At 46.7% G+C, this 20526-nt stretch overlaps 1 protein-coding gene across 2 annotated transcripts; it reads right to left on the reverse strand.

The window, feature by feature from the left end:
• Positions 1–607: 607 nt before the first annotated feature.
• Positions 608–20457, reverse strand: DNAJC8 (DnaJ heat shock protein family (Hsp40) member C8). Of its 2 annotated transcripts, none has more exons than XM_037881535.2 (9): positions 20280–20457; positions 18073–18174; positions 16557–16613; positions 15414–15480; positions 10831–10925; positions 10048–10119; positions 7159–7250; positions 6490–6565; positions 608–1365 (listed from the first exon to the last, which is right to left on the reverse strand). In XM_037881535.2, exons 1-9 carry the CDS (start codon positions 20346–20348, stop codon positions 1243–1245), a joined length of 753 nt encoding a protein of 250 aa, XP_037737463.1. In that variant the 5' UTR covers positions 20349–20457; the 3' UTR covers positions 608–1242. The 2 variants fall into 2 exon arrangements, with proteins under 2 accessions (XP_037737463.1, XP_037737464.1); XM_037881536.2 differs by lacking the exon at positions 20280–20457 and adding an exon at positions 19464–19736.
• Between the last annotated feature and the right edge of the window lie 69 nt (positions 20458–20526).

The following is a 20526-nucleotide window of genomic DNA, read 5'->3' on the forward strand; positions in this document are numbered from 1 at the left end:
ACTGAGCAGGATGGATGGAAACTTCTCTGGCAAACATCCTAGTCGTGCTCCAGACAGCCAGTTCGCCACAACCAACTGATCCCACCTCCAGAGAGAAACCAGCAACACTTGTTAGTTCCTCTCAGGAACAAGAGTATGGAAACAGTCACCTCCCTGCAGGAACCAGCAGCACTCCACCTGAGCTCACACCCAGTCCATGCCCTCAGACGGACGGCAGAGAATGGCAGGCGGCTTTCCAGCATGTACAGGAAGTGCAGCCCCCGCAACTGGAGACGATAGAGTGAAGTGGATTCATGGAGCAGCAGCAAACTGCATTCGCTCAGCTCTTCACCAGTCTGACTCTGTACTCGGCACATTAATGCCCATTGCATCTGCTTATGGAATGAAGTGCCAAAGTAGTGATTGGAGAAGGGAGCTCCTCGCTCTAGAGTCAAGTCATAGCAATTTCTATAAGGACCATCTAATGAGTTTGCAAGCAGGTGCTGGAGCAGGAGCTGGCCTGAGGAAGCATTCACACCAAGCAAAGAAGTGCCAAGTACCAGAAGCTGATGTTCTCCCTCAACAGCTCAAATTTGCATCTTTGGAATAATTCTGAGCAAGAATCAAATAACCTGGGTAAAAATTTATTTTACATACAGAACAGAGAGTTTTTTCTTTACAGAAGGTGACTAGCAAGTCTGAGATTCCCAGAGCTCTGAACTGGAGAGCCAGGAGATTGCAGTTTAGGAATCAGACACAGGGGGTGGCTTTCAGCACCACGCACTTTGGTGGGGAACTGCAGAAGACTTAACTGCACAACTCCGTGTCGGGCTGGCAAATGACCCCTGGCTGGTAGAGATCTTTCCGAAGTTTGACTTGCTGAGAAGGACGAGGCCCGGGAAGGTGCCGGGCACCATTTCAAGCATCTTGTTTAATTTGACTCTCACAAAACTATACATGAAGGTGGTGGAACAACACAATCTCTGAAGTACAAAACATTAAATTACAGGGCTGCAAACAAACAGGACAGTAACAACAGCGGGACCCTCCTAAGCCAGTTATTCTACGAGCAGCTGGTTCATGACTGATTTTATACCACGATCCTAATTCAAATGTACAGAGTACAAAAAATACTTTGACCAACATTCAGTTGTACTGGAACCAAGCAATCTACTAAAAAGCAAGTATTATTCTAGAGGCCAATAAGTCCTTAAAAGCAGGGAGGGGCTGAGGAGACTTGCTCGTGCATAGCTGCTGCTGGACTCATTCGCGCTGCTCCATTTTTACTTTGGGGGGTCTCAGGAAGGTCCTGTTTTTCTTTTCTTTCTTCCCTTTTGTATTTGCCTGGAAGTTTCTCCAGCTGTCCACACGGCCATCCCGACTCTCCTGAGCAGGACAAAGGAGGAGGAAGGGTTAACAAGAGACAAGAATGGGTCACGTCCTACCAACTCTAGCAGATTGCTGGCATTTTCCTCTTCCCCCAGCAGAGGGAACTCCCCACAGAGATCCCCCAGTACAGTGATCCCCAAATGTGGGGTGCATCCCCCTCCCAAAGGGGGCACGGAGGAATGTTCAAAGGGCACCGGGGGGGTCCTTGGCCAGCCCCCACAGGGAGTGGGGAGAGAGCACCACCTGGCCCTGCTCTCAGCCCCGGCTCCTGACCACAGCTTCTGAGTGGGGTGTAGACCGGGTAAGGGGGGGGCGGGGGGGAGGGGGCCAAAACTGAAAAAGTTTGGGGACTACTGCCCTATCAAGAGTGCAGATGACTGCCAGCTGCTTGAAGGCCATTGGACAGCAGACAGGGACTGAGAAGAGCAGATGAACAAGAATATGACCAAGAGTAGCTGCTGGCAGGTTTCCAACCCCCCAGTGCAAGAGAAGTATGTCGGTGTCTTGCTCTAGCAAAGACCAGCCAGGGGTTTGCAGCAGTAATTGGGGCCATCAGATCCTCATTAGCACAAAGCAAACAAGAAACCTCACTTCCCATCTCTGCCTTAAATCACTGATTAATCAGCCAAGAACCAAGCCAAGAGCACACCCCACAGACCTTGCTCCTATTAGCCAACAGGCTAAAGGCCGAGACAGTGGGACAGAACAAGGAGTGTCCTGGTGGGCGGGTGTTTCCTTCACATCATCTGAGCAGCATGCAGCAAGCAGAGCAAGCACAGAGTCTGCCTCAGTGTACTGACTATGGCCTCTGGGCCCTCCTGAACCTAGGCAGGTCTAAACAGATTTTGTACCAATTTAAATATTTCAATTCAGGGATGACTTTTTAACCACAACAGTTAAATCAGAGCTACCCCCTAGGGTGGCCAGTTATCCTGGTACGAAAAGACTTAAGCCAGTATAACTCATTTCCACCCATTTAGGGGAAATGAGCTATACCAGAGTGGGGCACCTCCATACCTGAATAACTGCAGCCACCCTAGGGGGTTGGCCTGATTTAACTAGAATAGTTTCTACACAGATGGTTAAACTAGTACCGAAAGCGTGCATGGACGAATGCGGACGCGTTGGGAAAGTGAGATAACGCATGAGAAGAAAGTGATCAGGAACAGTCAGCATGGATTCACCAAGGGAAGGTCATGCCTGACTAATCTAATCGCCTTCTATGATGAGATTACTTGTTCTGTGGATGAAGGGAAAGCAGTGGATGTATTGTTTCTTGACTTTAGCAAAGCTTTTGACACGGTCTCCCACAGTATACTTGTCAGCAAGTTAAAGAAGTATGGGCTGGACGAATGGACTATAAGGTGGATAGAAAGCTGGCTAGATTGTCAGGCTCAACGGGTAGTGATCAATGGCTCCATGTCTAGTTGGCAGTCGGTGTCAAGTGGAGTGCCCCAGGGGTCGGTCCTGGGGCCGTTTTTGTTCAATATCTTCATAAATGATCTGGAGGATGGTGTGGATTGCACCCTCAGCAAATTTGCGGATGATACTAAACTAGGAGCAGTGGTAGATACGCTGGAGGGCAGGGATAGGATATAGAGGGACCTAGACAAATTGGAGAACTGGGCCAAAAGAAATCTGATGAGGTTCAATAAGGATAAGTGCAGGGTCCTGCACTTAGGACGGAAGAACCCAATGCACAGCTACAGACTAGGGACCGAATGGCTAGGCAGCAGTTCTGCGGAAAAGGACCTAGGGGTGACAGTGGACGAGAAGCTGGATATGAGTCAGCAGTGTGCCCTTGTTGCCAAGAAGGCCAGTGGCATTTTGGGATCTATAAGTAGGGGCATAGCGAGCAGATCGAGGGACGTGATCGTTCCCCTCTATTTGACATTGGTGAGGCCTCATCTGGAGTACCATGTCCAGTTTTGGGCCCCACACTACAAGAAGGATGTGGATAAACTGGAGAGAGTCCAGCGAAGGGCAACAAAAATGATTAGGGGACTGGAACACATGACTTATGAGGAGAGGCTGAGGGAACTGGGATTGTTTAGTCTGCGGAAGAGAAGAATGAGGGGGGATTTGATAGCTACTTTCAACTACCTGAGAGGTGGTTCAAGAGAGGATGGTTCTAGACTGTTCTCAGTGGTAGAAGATGACAGAACGAGGAGTAATGGTCTCAAGTTGCAGTGGGGGAGGTTTAGGTTGGATATTAGGAAATCTTTTTCACCAAGAGGGTGGTGAAACATTGGAATGTGTTACCTAGGGAGGTGGTAGAATCTCCTTCCTTAGAAGTTTTTAAGGTCAGGCTTGACAAAGCCCTGGCTGGGATGATTTAATTGGGGATTGGTCCTGCTTTGAGCAGGGGGTTGGACTAGATGACCTCCTGAGGTCCCTTCCAACCTTGATATTCTATGATTCTATGATAATTCCACAGCCCCACCCCCCAGTCTCGGTTAGGGATGGTGACCTGCACAGAATGGGCGACCGTGCCTGTTGTTGCTAATATCCAAAAAGGATTCGGTGCTTTTCATAAGCATTTTTTCCTCCTGCTTTTAATCCTACCAATATCCAGAATCTCTAGACTTGCTTCCCAGTTTGGGCTGGGGACTCTGCTGGCCCATAATTGAATAGGTAAAGAGAGCTGAATCTTGAGCAAAGAGCTTTTCTCACAAGTGTCTGCAGGCTGTCTGAATTAAATGGTTTAAACAAAACCAGAGTTTTCAACTGTCTGAATAAAAATCCCTTCTTTCAATTATTCAGTTTCATTTCTGTTATATTGATGATGTCAGAGCCCTCTCAGTTCTTCAGGTGCCCATAGAACAAAATTCACATGACAGAATCTGAATTTTTTACATAAAAACACAGCAGGAAAAGTTGAGAGAACTTTCAGGCCAGCCAAAGAGACAACTCTCCAGGGCTCCTCCTTTGCAGGTCACCTCAAAATGTCTTGGCCAAACCCTGCCAAATGCCCTGTAGGATGTAGTAAGATGAGGTCCTGAAACATAAGCCTTGTATCAGAGGCCCAGCATTAGCCTGAGGCCTGAACCAAAGGAATGGTCAAGACTTTGCTAACATAAAGCAAAGTTAATGTGTGAGCCAGAGGCAGGCCCTGCTCACAGAAGTTGGCAAGAAGAAGGCTGCTAATTGGACGGATACACCTATCTAAAGGGGATCAAGCACTAATAGGATAAACAGGTGCCAGGATGGCACCAGAACAGTCCAGTACGAACACATTCCACAGAGATAATGAGGAACAGGCTGACCCATCCTAAAAGACAGGGTCAAAAGGATAATACGATGGATAGACTCGTTTGTTCGAATCAACATGTACCAGGAGAGAGGCAGCACCCCAACACGCAGAGGGGTTGTACCTCGATATGTCAGGAGTGATGTGTAACTTGTTTGTACCTGTGTATAAGAATGCACCCTTGAGGGGATGTCTTTGTCTGGCCTCGGGGGCAGTGGAGAGTCCTGCCACTGACTGAACTGTGTCCATTGTCGGGGGCACATATTCGTAGTATGTCCTGTAGAGTCTGCGGGAAACTATTACTGTGCTTCGTTTGACAATAAACCTGGCCGGGTGCCACTCATCTGTGGTCACTGGGGGTTCTCTCGGGGTCTGCTGTGTCAGCTATCTGCGCAGAGCCGGGGCAGCACACAGAGGGAACGCACGCACTCATGCAGCCGACTGTTATCAACATTGAACAGAGCAGATCACCACACTGGTGGCATCTGACAACATAGGAAACCATCTCTCACTGTCCAGGGACAGACAAGGCACTAACCAATCCTTTCCTTTCCTGACTCCTGGAATTCCAGGAAGCAGACTTAGACAAAACCATGAGGCAGCAGAGAGGAAAGCAAGACATACATGAACAAACACTAACGAGTCAAATGGAGATGCAGCAGGAGTGAATCCATTCTAAAATACAAGTTTACATATAAAGTGCAGTTATTGTCTGGAACGCACTTGAATAAACGCAGTTCTTCCTACTCTGTAGACCTGCTCCCTATGTGAAGCTGTCAGAGATACTGGCTTCAGTAACACAAAATGAGGTTAAATTACCCTGCAGAGCCTCACAGCTCTGGGAGGGAAGCTGGATTCCCCTCTGGCTCTCAGGCCAGAATGGTTCACTACATTCCGATTGCCAGACCTTTGTTGCTGGTGTTAATGCACATGCCAGAAAGAGCCTCAAGTGACCAGCAGGAGCATATACCACTGGCTGCCAGGAAGAGCTTTTTATTTGTGAACTCAGTGGGTTTGAAATGGATTCAGAGAAACATGGAATTTTAGGGTGCCATTTTCAGGGTCACTTTCCAGGTCCCAATCTCATTTGAAGCAAAAACATTTGTCTTGCAGCACTGAGAACTCAAAGGAGAATCTCTCCTAGAAACAAGAAACCTGAAACAACCTCAGCAAGGGTCTCCACTCCCATCACACACACATGCTCTGACCAAGAATTCACATGCTCTTCTGTCTCTAAACCTTCTCTCCCAGCTAGAGGAGGTGTGGGGGTGTGTCAATCACTCCAGTTCCCAACATTAGCATACCCAGAGGAGAGCTCCACCTCTGCCCCCATTTGGTCTTTGATACTCTGTGTCTCTGTCAATCTCAGCAAATTGACATGGCAATTTTTGTGATGTGAACACCTAACCACCTGAAACTAGCCTGGGACCCACCGACTAATTCCAATTCCACACTGGTTGTTGAACAGCCATCAGAGGTTAACTCTTATTGGTCACCAATGACCTGGGCTCAGAGGCAACCCAATCTCCTGACTTGGGGTAGGTATCAGTCGGTGACCTGGAGGTGAAAGACACTGGACTGCAATTCACCAGACATCTACTCTCAGAAGGAGCAGGGATCACATCCTTTCCCTTGGCTGTGAGACACCCTTCAGTACTCATGAGACATGCAAGGGTGTGGTTCCTGCCCATCAATAAGGCAGCAAACAGGTTCCTGTAGGATCCTTCAGTAAAATGTGCCTACTTGGAGTGCCTCGTGCCTTCAACAAATGGGATGACCTTCCTTGTTCTTCACGTACATGCTCTGCAGCCTACCCAAGAGCAGATATGACTCCCTAAATGCAGGTGGAAACTGGTTATGCTGCAGATTACCTCAAAGTTCTTCTGCCATTCTCGCTCTCGCTTGGCTTTCTCTTGAGCCTCAATTTCCTCCTCTCTCTGTCGCTTCCTGTACAAGAGGCCATAAAGCAATAGTTATGGACCAACCAGCATCTACATTAAAAAGACACACAAAACCCCTCACCACAGAGACATCTGCTCTGACTGCAAAGGGGAGACTAACTTTTTATCAGAACAGATGGATGAAATACTCACTTCTAAGCATCTAGTAGAAGAAAAGTGCAACTGAAGGTAGCATTATTGATACAAGACCTACTTGCAAACCATACAGATGAAAACGGCAGAACGTATATATACTAGACCATATAAAACACTGACTGGTGAGCCACCAGGACATGGATGTCACCAAATGACACCACACAACACCCAAAAGATTTCAGGCACATAATTAACATTAGGAATTTAGCCCTTTGCACACTACTTGCATACAAACATATGCGCCAATTTATTTAATTGTTCCTCTGGGAAATGCCAGCATCCTCAGTTTAAAATAACATTGTTTACAAACCAAGTCTTTACAAACCAAGTCTCCACACCGTAAATTTACACACAGAATTCTGCAGTCATGACACATTATTTCTTCTCAGTAAACTTGAAAAAAGATCCTCATTCACACAGATGGAACTCCAATGTTGCTCATACCTTTCATGCATCTCTTTAGCTTCTCTCTCTTTCCTTTTAATTTCCAGTTCAGCAAAGAGCTTCATTGTCTGTTTGTACACGGCCTGTTTGAACTGTAAGCAACAGAACTTTATTTCAACACCATAATGCATCGTAATGTGGTTACGTAAGCCTCTGTTTTTCACTAGCCCTTCAGTTCTACAGTCTAGCATCCATGGGTTATGAGGGACAAGAAGCTCCATATGAGACCCATAGTTAAGAGGCGTTAATCAATGTGGTGTGGCACAAAAGCTCAACTCTTGGCATCCAAGTTAATACATTTCCATTGACTTCCACAGGAGCTGACAGGTCAGCAGGCCACTCCAGCCTTCCCTTGCTACGGGGACAATTACCCTTTACATCAGGATCCCTGTTGCCAGCAGCTGCAGAGCCAGGGGAATGGGATAATGCTGCACAGAAACACTCTGGTAACACTGCCTATTGGGTAAGGTTGGCTGGAGTGAAGAAGTGCACCCACTTCAGTTCCACTGTTGGTGGGAAAGAAAGGGGAAAGCATGCAGGGGCTGGGTATTGCCCCACAAAGCCACTCTGCCCAACATCCCTACCCAGCACCTCCTCCCACAGCAAGAGAGTCAAGTATCACCCAAGGTCAGAATCATGTACCTTCTGGAGGCCCACAGGATAGAATTTTAATGCTCAAAAAATTGTAATGCTCTCTTATTTACAAGGCGGCCAACCTTAATAGCAACCCAACCTAATGGGGACAGGGAGGAGTCATCTCACATTATGGCCTGCAGCAGAAAAGAGCTCTTTGTTAGCCTGACATGGTCTTTTTTCCCCCACTTGCTATTACTAAAGCAGAGTCGGAATCAAAGCTCTCACTCACAAGCCCTGCTACCCTTCTGTTGAGTCCTGCAATGTAGCCTTGACTGCTGCTACGGAAAGAACATGAGGTCACTACCCAGGTATTATGGACTTCACTGCAAAATCATTCTACACTAAAAAAACAAAACATGCTGAAAAAATGGGAACCCTGGATTTAAATAAAAGAACCTTTAATAACAAGCATACATAGCAAGGAACTTCTGGAAACAAATGGAAAGTAAACAGCGGCACTTCGCTACGGGCTCTTTATTAGCCGTCAACAGAAAGTCCCTTTGTAAGAACAAAAAACTGAAACTAGAAGAACATCCTTTAGTTTCCAAATACCTGTTGAAACAGACGTCTTTGTGAGCTCGCTGACTGAGCATCCCCCAAAGCCCTGTCAGAGCCATGACGCCTCTGGCTTTCACGTTGTAAAAATCTAGTGATGAAGAAGGAACTTACACCAAGTGTTTTTTGCCATCATGTAATGCCATTGTTTACAGCAGAGATGCTCCGACTGGCTCTCGAGCTGCACGTGGCTCTTTAACCTGTCTCCTGCGGCTCTTTGCCGCACATATTAAAACACTGTGTGGTTCCATTATTAACCCATCTGAGTTATTAACTAATCAAGACGCTTATACTATGTTATTAACCAATTAAAGTATCAACTTATTTGCTGTGAGAATACTATGTGTGTATATAAACTAAATATTTCCCCTGTCATTCACACTAGTGTGACTCTTTTGGGTGATGCTGATCACTAATTTGGCTCCTGAACCACCGAGGTCTGAGTATTACTGGAGTATAGCATTTGAGGACACATTTGGTTTGGAAGAGGCTATCCAAACCAAACATTTATTGTAGCCCATAGTGTTAGCAAGGACCACTCTGAGTCCCCCCCAAGCTTTACATATTTCTGCTGACATCAAGGATGTCACTATTCTAGTGCACAAAGTACAGTGACACAGAGCTACTCAGTACTAGAAACACAGTGAAATGAGATATTGGCCAAACAATAAAGGCCTAAATGAGTGAAAGCATTCAGACCTCTAACAGGGTATTAATGCTGGAGATAAAGATACTAAACCTACACAATTAATTGCATTCCTTTTAGAGAGGAGCTTACACGCCCAGCAAGAGCCATCATGGTTATACAGCATACTCTCTAATCAGTCTCTCTGTAATGCTGTACACTCTTCCAAGTCACAGACAAGTGTTTCTGTATCATTGTAGAAAAAATAATAGTCTCAGATTCCAAAGTCAGAAGGAACCACTGCGATCACCTAGTTGACCTCTAGCCTGGAGTCATTGTGGATAGTTCTCTGAAAACATCCACTTAATGTGTAGCGGCAGTCAAAAAAAGCTAACAATGTTAGGAACCATTAGGACAGAGATAGATAATAAGACAGAAAACATCATAACACCACTATATAAATCCATGGTATGCCTACACCTTGAATACTGAAGGGCGTTCTTGTCGCCCCATCTCAAAGAAGAGATATTAGAATTGGAAAAGGTATAGAGACAAAAATGATTAGAAGAACAGCTTCCATACAAAGAGAGATTAAAGAGCCTGGGGCTGTTCAGTTTAGAAAAGAAACAACTAAGGGCTGATATGACAGAGGTCTTCAAAATCATGAATGGTAAGGAGAAAGTGAATGGGGATGGGTTACTTATCCCTTCACATAACACAAGAACTAGGGTCACCTGATAAAACTAACAACCAGCAGGTTTAAAACTAACAAAATGAAGTACTTCTTCACACAATGCACAGTTGCCATGGGATTTTGTGAAGGCCAAAGTATAACTGGGTTAAAAAAAGAATTAGATAAGTTCGTGGAGGATAGGTCCATCGATGGCTATTAGCCAAGATGGTCACAGATGCAACCCCTGCTCCAGGTGTCCCTAAACCTCCAACTACCAGAAACTGGCATGGGACGACTGGGAAAGGATCACTCAAAACTACATTGGGCCAAGAACAGATTCCTCTTTGACTTTCAGCCCCTTTAAACAGTCCCAAAAAATATCTGCTTTCATGCAACTTACTAATTCCGGATCATCCTCCTCTACGTTGGTTGGCTTTCCTTCCTTCTTTAATGACTTCTTTTTTTCTTTCACCTAAAGAGCATCAAACATCAGAACAGAAAGAGCATTTTATTGGTGTTCGGTTAGTGGTCTCCAGCTAATTCTGCAACCCCGACACACCCATGGAACTAGGTGTTTTGCAGAGAGAACTTAACCTGGATTTGTGTTTTACATTATACCCAAGTGCGTGGCTCTACATAGATATAGATACACACACACACACACTGTTCCAGTCTACGGAGAAGTTTGCCACAATCGCTAGCAGAACAGATGAGAGTTTCTTGGTTTAGAGAGCCCCTGAGTTTCCCCTTATCAGCCTGTTTCTCAAGTTTAGTGTGTGTGACTAAGCCTACCTTTCAGCTCCCTCCCTCACTTTACAGGGCTTCTTCCCAAAACCCACCTGCCCCACTACCCAGTTCTAACCACCTTCTGCCTCCCTGTGTTTGTTCAGTATCATTCATTCTTAGAGTTTAAGGCCAAATGGGAACATCAGACCATCTAGTCTGACCTCGAGTATATCGCAGGCCATTACATTTCACCCAGTTACCCCTGTATTGAGCCCAATTACTTGTGTTTAACTAAAGTTCATTCTTGTTCATGCACCTGGACAGTAGCTCCTTGGGGCACAGATCTGTTCTGGGTTTTGGACAGCTCACCTGTTCTGCCTTTAGCATACATTGTGCTGTACAACTAAATGACAACAATTCTCTAAGCACCAAGGGCTGTCACACATGGAGTACTTACAGTATGTTCCACATATTCTTTCCCTGCCTGTATCACATCCAAGGCCCTCTTCTTTTGCTCCTGGTCCAGCAGCAACTTGTATGCTTTGTCCACAGCTAATAAGAACATAAGAGTGGCCAGAGTGGGTCAGACCGAAGGTCCATCTAGCTGAGTATCCTGTCTTCCAACAGTGGCCAGTGCCAGGTGCCCCAGAGGGAATGACCAGAACAGGCAATCATCAAGTGATCCATCCCGTCACCCATTCCCATCTTCTGGCAAACAGAGACTAGGGACACCATCCCTGCCCATCCTGGCCAATAGCCATTGATGGATCTATCCTCCATGAACTTATCTAGTTGTTTTTTGTTGTTGTTGTTTTAACACTGTTATAGTCTTGGTCTTCACAACGTCCTCTGGCAAAGAGTTCCACAGGTTGACTGTGTGCTGTATGAAAAAATACTTCCTTTTGTTTATTTTAAACCTGCTGCCTATTAATTTCATTGGGTGACCCCTAGTTCTGAGAAGGAATGTTATGAGAAGGAATATATAACACTTCCATATTTACTTCCTCCACACCAGTCATGATTTTATAGATCTCAATCATATCCTCCTTTAGTCATCTCTTTTCCAAGCTGAAAAGTCCCAGGCTTATTAATCTCTTCTCATATGGCAGCCATTCCATACCCCTTATCATTTTGTTGCCCTTTTCTGAACCTTTTCCAATTCCAATATATCTTTTTTGAGATGGGGCAACCACATCAGCACGCAGTATTCAAGATGTGGGCATACCATTGATTTATATAGAGGCAATATGATATTTTCTGTCTTATCTGTCCCTTTCTTAATGTTTCCCAACATTCTGTTCACTTTTCTGACTGATGCTGCACATTGAGTGGATATTTTCAGAGAACTATCAACAATGATTCCAAGATCACTTTCTTGAGTGGCAACATCATTTTATATGTATAGTTGGCATTATGTTTTCCTATGTGCAATACTTTGCATTTATCAACATTGAATGTCATCTGCCATTTTGTTGCCCAGTCACCCAGTTTTGAGAGATCCTTTTGTAGCTCTTTGCAGTCTGCCTGGGACTTAACTATCTTGAGTAGTTTTGTATTATCTGCAAATTTTGCCACCTCACTGTTTACCCCTTTTTCCAGATCATTTATGAATATGTTGACTAGGACTGGGCCCAGTACAGACCCCTGGGGGACACCACTATTTACCTCTCTCCATTCTGAAAACTGACCATTTATTCCTACCCTTTGTTTCCTATCTTTTAACCAGTTACCAATCCAGGAGAGGACCTTCCCTCTTATCCCATGACTGCTTACTTTGCTTAAGAGCCTTTGGTGAGGGACCTTGTCAAAAGCTTTCTGAAAATCTAAGTACACTATATCCACTGGATCCCCTTCGTCCACATGCTTGTTGAACCCCTCAAAGAATTCTAGTAGATTGGTGAGGCATGATTTCCCTTTACAAAAAACACGTTGACTCTTCCCCAACAAATTATGTTCATCTACGTGTCTGACAATTTTGTTCTTTATTATAGTTTCAACCAGTTTCCTGACACTGAAGTCAGGCCTACCAGCGTTTAATTGCCGGGATCACCTCTGGAGCCCTTTTTAAAAATTGGCGTCGCATTGGCTATCCTCCAGTCATTTGGTACAGGAGCTGATTTAAATGATAGCTTACAGACTACAGTTAGTAATTCTGCAACTTCACATTTGAGTTCCTTCAGAACTCCTGGGTGAATACCATCTGGTCCTGGTGACTTATTACTGTTTAGTTTATCAATTTGTTCCCAAACCTCCTCTAATGACACCTCAGTCTGGGACAGTTCCTCAGCTTTGTCACCTAAAAAGAGTGGCTCAGGTTTGGGAATCTCCCTCACATCCTCAGCCATGAAGACAGATGAAAGAATTCATTTAGTTTCTCCACAATGGACTTATCCTTGAGTGCTCCTTTAGCCTCTTGATCGTCCAGTGGCCCCACTGGTTGTTTAGCAGGCTTCCTGCTTCTGATGTACTTAAAAAAAAAATTGTTATTACTTTTTAAGTCTTTGGCTAGCCGTTCTTCACATTCCTTTTTGGCCTTCCTAATTATATTTTACACTTCATTTGCCAGAGTTTATGCTCCTTTCTATCTTCCTCACTAGGATTTAAATTCCACTTTTTAAAGGATGTCTTTTTGCCTCTAACTGCTTCTTTCACTTTGTTGTTTAGCCACAGTGACACTTTTTTGGTTCTCTTCCTATGTTTTTTAATTTGCGGTATACATTTAAGTTGACCCTCTATCATGGTGTCTTTAAAAAGTTTCCATGCAGCTTGCAGGGATTTCACTTTTTGCACGGTACCTTTTAACTTCTGTTTCACTAACTTCCTTATTTTTGTGCAGTCTCCCTACAGTGTTGGGCTGCTGTGGTGTTTTCCGTGACACAGGGATGTTAAGTTTAATTATATTATGGTCATGATTACCAAGCGGTCCAGCTATATTCACCTCTTGGACCAGATCCTGTGCTCCACTTAGGACTAAATCAAGAATTGCCTCTCCCCTTGTGGGTTCCAGGACTAACTGCTCCAAGAAAAAGTCATTTAAGGTGTCAAAAAACTTTATCTCTGCATCCCGTCCTGAGGTGACATGTACCCAGTCAATGGGGGGATAGCTGAAATCCCCATTATTATTGAGTTTTTTATTTTAATAGCCTCTCTAATCTCCCTGAGCATTTCAAAGTCACTATCGCCATCCTGGTCAGTAATATATCCATACTTCTCTATTCTTATTATTAGAGCACGGAATTACTATCCATTGAGATTCTATGGTACAGTTTGGTTCATTTAAGATTTTTACTTCATTTGATTCTGCGCTCTCACATATAGTGCCACTCCCACACCAGCGTGACCTGTTCTGTCCTTCCGATATATTCAGTACCCTTGTATTACTGTGTCCCATTGATTATCCTCATTCCACCAAGTTTCTGTGATGCCTATTATATCAATATCCTCATTTAATATGAGAGACTCTAGTTCACCCATCTTATTATTTAGACTTCTAGCATTTGTATACAAGCACTTTAAAAACTTGTCACTTTTTAGTTGTCTGCCATTACATGATGTAATTGAATGGGACTTTTTTTTCCATTTGACAAAAAACACATTCACAAAACACTACTAGTCTAAGCTACTACGTGACTTTTGTAGACTGTTTCCAGGGATCTCCTAAGTCAGTCACAACTTGACTAGCTAGAAGAAATATCATCACAGATTCCAATGGCAAAGGCCTTCCTTGGGCCACATTTAGGATTCATTAAGCTTGAAATTGTCAGTCCCAGTAAGTGTGGGATTTTAGAGCATTTGGCAGTTAGTTGTATGCTGCATGACTCCTCCTGGCTTTAGTGCAAAGTGTGTGGCTAAAACCCACACAACACTGCCCTACACACAGTCCACATATTTTTCTACTCCAGTTAGAGAAGTCCCACTAGATCTATAAGCCACTTGAGTTTCAATTTGTCTATTATCACAGTGGTTTTCAAACTGCAGGTCGCGACCCAGTACTGGGTTGCAGAGGCTCTGGTCAGCACCACCGACTGGGCCATTAAAAGTCCCAACAGCAGTGCTGCCCAGCTATGGTAAGCTAGTTCCTACCTGTTCTGACACCGTGCTGCACCCTGGAAGTGGCCAGCAGCAGGTCGGACTCCTAGGCGGGGGGGCGCCACAGGGCTCCATGCACTGTTCCCGCCCAGAGCAAAGGCTCCGAACTCCCATTGGCTGGGAGCCAGCCAATAGGAGCTGTGGGGGTTGGTGTCTGCAGGAGAGAGCCACGTGGAGCCATTTGCGCGCTTCCGCCTAGGAGCCAGACCTGCTGCTGGCTGCTTCCGGGGGGCACCGTGGGCTGCGGTGCCAGGACAGGTAGGAAGCCTGCCTTAGCACCCTCGCTGTGCCACTTACTGGGAGCCTCCCAAGGAAAGCCAGCACCCCAACCCCCTGCCCCAGCCCTGAGCCCCCTCCAACCCCAAGCCCCTTGCTGCATCCCAAACGCCTCATCCCCGGCCCTACCCCAGAGACTGCACCCCAGCCCAGAGCCCTGATCCCCTCCAGCACCCAACCCCCTGCCCCAGCCCTGAGGCCCCTCCCACACCCCAAATCCCTCTGCCCCAGCTCCGTTGGGTCGCAGGCATTACCAATTTTCTTCAACTGGGTTGCCAGAAAAAAAAAAAAGTTTGAAAACCACTGTTTTATCAGACTGTAACAAAGCAACTGCTGCCACCTAGAGGAATACCGCAGCTATAAGAGAAAGTAACCATACTGAATAGGTTTCAGACTAGCAGCCGTGTTAGTCTGTATTCGCAAAAAGAAAAGGAGTACTTGTGGCACCTTAGAGACTAACCAATTTATCTGAGCATAAGCTTTCGTGAGCTACAGCTCACTTCGCTATATTTCTCTCTCTCCAAATACATCTGCACTCAAGCCCCAGTTTGCAGCCCCTCACCACCCAGGGAAGAGAACAAGCTCTCTCCTGACCTAATAAACTAAAGCATCAAAACCAGCTAAGGAGAAACACCAGTACAATAGCACTATATGTGACATTGTCAGGGGTATTACCTTCAAAGGCCTTCTGGGCTCTTTCAGCATCATCTTGATTTTTGTCAGGATGCACCAATATGGATAACTACAAAGAACGAAGTAGTATTGCAAGATTATAATCGTTTTTACAGATAATGGATATTTCATAGATGCCTCCATGGAAACAAAGGACCCTTTCTGAGGTAAACAACATCCGACAGGAGAAAAGCATCAGCTAAAAAGGCATCACACTGCTTATATAGCACAGGATTCTCTCCTAGTGAAGAGAAAATTGACTCACTGGAGCTTCCACCACTCAGTGTATTATCAGTAAAGATCTGAAGGTGACATTCTAACCAGTGGCAGCTTTAGGGCTAAATTTGAGGTGGGCATCATGATTCTGTAGATCCACAAGGGCTCAATAAAAGGACTTTTGACAGAACGCTCAGTCCTTAGCTTGTGCTGATCAGATTGTAGAACAAACTCCCTTCCTTAAGTCCCGCTGCTCCAGAGGCCTCGTCCACTGGGCCTAGCTCAAAACTCTGCTGCACACAGATATGCCCTGTTCCTCAGTGAGGTTATTTCTAGGGCATGGGATATTTCAACTGAGAGGCCTGAACACCCTCTCTATACAAGGGATGCAAAGTGCAGAGAATTAAGGCCAGCAAGTCACAGACATTGAGAAATAACTCATGGCCTCCTGACTCCCAGCCCCACGCTCATTTCCTCAGGCCACAGGGGTACTTGGGGGAGATGCAATGCAACAGCTGGAATAGAATCCCCTTCACCACATCCTGTTCTCCCACAATACTGGGAAGTCAAGTGCTCACTGGAGTCCTTAGCTACACATACAATCCATCATGAGGGACAGGGTCATGGACTTTGCAAACATAAATATGCACTGGGCACTTCAACAACGCTCTCTTGGTCAAACCAAGACCAGTTTCTTCCCAGACCTGGCCACACACTGCTCTGCAGCAAAGTATTTCCCTGGCAACTTGCAGCCTTCACACCCCGGCCACTACAAATAGCAAGAGCTGCTCCAAAAAAGTGCAAGGACTAGTTCCTAATGGGCATTCTCCTTATGTTCACACACAGCTGACCCAGCTTTGCTCAAGTTCTCAAGGTCCCTCCAGAGGCATTCGGCACTACCACAGCTAGACCAACAAAATGGCCACATACCTGCCGGAACCTCTTCTTTATTTCTTCATCTGTGACATCAGGATCCATCTGTAGTACCTAGAAGTACCCACAGCAGAGAGAGTTTCATGACAGGCACCAATTGTCAGGTTCCCTGCGGCCCAGCCCTGTAACACCTGTTTCACTGGCATACAGGGACAAAAAGTCAGCCAGAGGGGGCGTGGCTGGAGCATGTTGCTGTTCCAGTCTCCACCTGGCCCCAGTATCTCAGTGATGCAAAGGTGCCAGGAAGCCACCTTTAGCTGCTAACTCCAGTTTCAGCCCTGCAGTACAGCTCAACTTGTCTGGAATAGAAAATCAGAGCTGGTAGTATTCAGTGAGATATTGGCAGGTTAAGTCATTTTTAACAACCTGTTTCCTGCCCAAAATTACTAACATCACTTTTGATCTGATCAAACATCTATGTCAGTCTCTACCATTTACACGGTTTGTTTAACTTACGCATTTTTCTCATCTTGAAATGAAAACAGACTGGTGAGTTTCACTGCCTGGCTCTTGAGTGACAGCCTTGCAGTCCAGAGGTTGGAAGTTTGTCCAAGGAAGTGCCCATTAGGGTGCATTTGAATTTAGGAAATCTCTCTTATGAACTGATCTTCTGAATGAAAGATCTGGGGAATGAACTTCTGTGCGAGCTCAACTCTTGAGACTATAGGCACCGCAGAGGATTATGTTAATTAAATAAATTGGAAATTAATTTTAATTCCATGGAGAAAACCCCTGTACAGCTGTTGGATTTCACAGGGTTTTCAGAAAAAACGTGTCCACTTTCTAACCAAGTGTCAGGATTCTGTGTAGAACTATTCTGCAGATTCACCCTGGCAGACTGAGCAACTGGGCCTCTTTTTAGCTCAAACTCAGGAACATAAAAGGCTGAGAGTTTCTCAGGCTAGAGACAGGAACAGGAGATCCTGCACAAAGGCACGCTCAGAAGAGCCAGCTCAGGCTAATGCTTGTTATATGTACAGTACAGCTTCAAGGTTTTGTTACAGCATGAATGCATGATGCACTGAGAGCTAGGGGGCACACCCCAATTTCACACACCTTGATGATCCTCTAAAGTGCCATAGGTAACTGACTTGAATTTACTTACTGCCCTGCAAATTGCTCCATGGAATAAAGTTTTATGTAATCTGTTCTAAAGCTTTGCTTCAGATGTCCAAATTAATATGCACAAGCAGTAAATACCAATGGAGTCGAGAGTCTGATAAGACCAGAAGTTGGTGAGACAGTCGTGTTACACCCTCACCCAAAAGATGCCAGCCATAAACCTGCCAAGTCTGTCAGTGACACAGTATACCAGTGAAACCTGCCAACAGGAGGCGCATATATAGCTTGTGCCTCCTACTGGCTGAGCAGGGAGCGTGAGGACACAGTCCATCTGGTGAACCCTTGCTATATGAGACTATGCCTAGATGTATTTTTCAATGGTAATTAAATATCCAGTAGGTACACAAGGATCTAAGTAGGAGTCAATGAGAAAGAGAGGGCTCAGACTTACTTCAAATGGATTCAGGTTGAAATAGGAAGATCCAGGTCGGGTCAGTCTCTCAATCTGGTTTTTTGGCGTTAAAACAGAGTCACGTTTTTCGATCTGCTTCACCTGGAGAGGACACTTGATTAACTGAATGATCACCACATAATTAGCTGCATTCTCATATGGCCACCATGACAGAGGGTTTCATTCAAAGGCAACCTACGCAACATCCCACCCAGACTCAGGTCTGCAGCCATCAGTTCAGTGGAGACCTTTCCTTGCTCAGGTATTTGCTGAGCTCACTTTATTCTTTTACTGCATAATGCTATAGAACTATGCTTTCTCTTCACCTTCTCTATCCCCTCGCAGCCACAACAGTCCAGATACTGCTTTTGCTTCTTCCTGCACTAAGCAGCTGTGCCCTAAACCCTGTATCACCTGATTCCTGACACCTTAACAATGCTGCTCACCTTCAGCCTTCACCATTCTCTAAGCTACATAAACTGCCCCTTAAGGTCTTATCTACACACAAACCTTCACAGGTTTAACTAGAGGTGTGGTTTTAAACTGATTTAATTAAGCTGGCACAAATGCATGTGCAAATTTATTTAAGAGTGGACTAATTTTGGTCCATCTTACTATTTTTTTCTTCTCCACAGGATTAAACTAAACCAAAATAAGAGTGTCCACATGCATACAAAAAGAGAAGGAGTACTTGTGGCACCTTAGAGACTAACAAATTTATTTGAGCATAAGTTTTCGTGAGCTACAGCTCACTTCTGCTACTCTGAAACCTGTCACATATATACATTGGTTCAAATGAACCAGTTTAAAAATCAAATTAAGTTAAACCAGCACAATGTAAGAACGGCCATACTGGGTCAGACCAAAGGTCCATCTAGCCCAGTATCCTGTCTTCTGACCATGGTCGATGCTAGGTGCTTCAGAGGGAATGAACAGAACAGGTAATCAAGTGATCCATCCCCTGTCGCCCATTACCAGCTTCTGGCAAACAGTGGCTCATGTTAAACTGGTGCAAGTTTATGTGAAAATAAAGCTTAAGGGGGGGGGGGGGGGGGGAAGGAGAAGAAAATCATCTTCACTTGAGTGGGATGGCAAATTGTCTGAGAGGCCAAGTGATGAGGTGGAGCAGGCTCAGCAATGGTGCAGTGCTTGGTGTGCACACACAAAGCCACTTTCAGTGCAGGTATAGTGAAAAGGAGGAGCTGTCTGAAGTGTACAATTCCCACGGAGTGTGATCCTCAAAATACAGTGTACTCCATGTACAACGAAAATATTGCACATTAGGGTCCCCTTCCTTTGCAAGAAGGGTAGTGAGATGAGCCCCCTCTTGACAAGGAAGGGAAAGACCCCTCTCACCAGCGGTTGGTTAAGTCTGAAAACTTTTAGGTCACCTTGCTCGCTCCGAACAGAGACTCAGCACCCTGCATCTGTCCTCATGATTTACACTCTTCACTCTGCTGCCCTGTAACACGCATCCTTCCGGTTTATCTCCTACTTTGTGACAGTGACCGGCATACCCTGGAATCTAATAAATGCCTAATACAGTATCATGTTACTCTGCCATAGGTAACTTGTCAGTCACCATCGGGTGGGGTGGGGGGCCCGCGGGATGTAGCACAAGGACGCAGTCCACTTTAGAAAGAAACATTTCTCAGGCCAGGAAAAAGTACGCGGCGCATCCGGGCTGCAGCTTGGCCTCTCTCGCTGAATCACCGGAGACCCCGGTGTCCGCGGATACTCGCTGCCATTGACACGGCGGGCGCCTCTCGCCGCCGGGCGCCTCTCGCCGCCGGGCCTGGCTGCGTGGCCGAGGCCGGGGCGGCGGCGGCGGGAGGCGGCGGGGAGAAGCCCCCGCCGGGGCGCCGCCTCACCCGCCGCAGGGCCCGCGCTGGCCCCGGAAACGGACACGAAGCTTTTCGGGACGCAGGAGCCCGAAGCCAGAGGCCAAGGCCCAGGCCCAGGCCCAGGCCCGGCCCCGGCCCGCAGCAGCTGCCCAGCCGGCAGCGGGGGCGGGGCCGGCGGGCACCAGGAGCCCCGCGCGGCGCCGGGAGGGCGCGGCCGAGCCCCCCTCGCGGGCCAGCTGCCAACGGCCCCGGCGGCGGCGGCGGCTTGTCCGAGCGGCGGGGCGGGGCCCGGCTCCCGGGCGAGGGGCCGCCCCGGGGCCCAGCGCGGCAGCCCCAGAGCCCGCGACGGCCGCGCGCAGGTACCTCGCTGTAGAAGGTGAGAAACGCCTCCTCGGCGGCGCCCCCCGCCCCGCGCTCCCCGGGAGCCGCCATCGCCCGCGCCACGTGACCCGGTGACCCCACGTGACCCGGACACCGTGCCCGACAGCGGCCGGCACCCGCCACGTGATCCGAGTCCCTTCTACGCGACAGGCCCCGCCCGGCCGGGCCCCGCCTCCTGCTCGCTGCGGGGGGAGGGCGGAACGCCCCGCCCCCGCTGGCTCCGCCCCGC

Source organism: Chelonia mydas, chromosome 19 (genome assembly GCF_015237465.2).
Source record: "Chelonia mydas isolate rCheMyd1 chromosome 19, rCheMyd1.pri.v2, whole genome shotgun sequence".
NCBI lineage: Eukaryota > Metazoa > Chordata > Testudines > Cheloniidae > Chelonia > Chelonia mydas.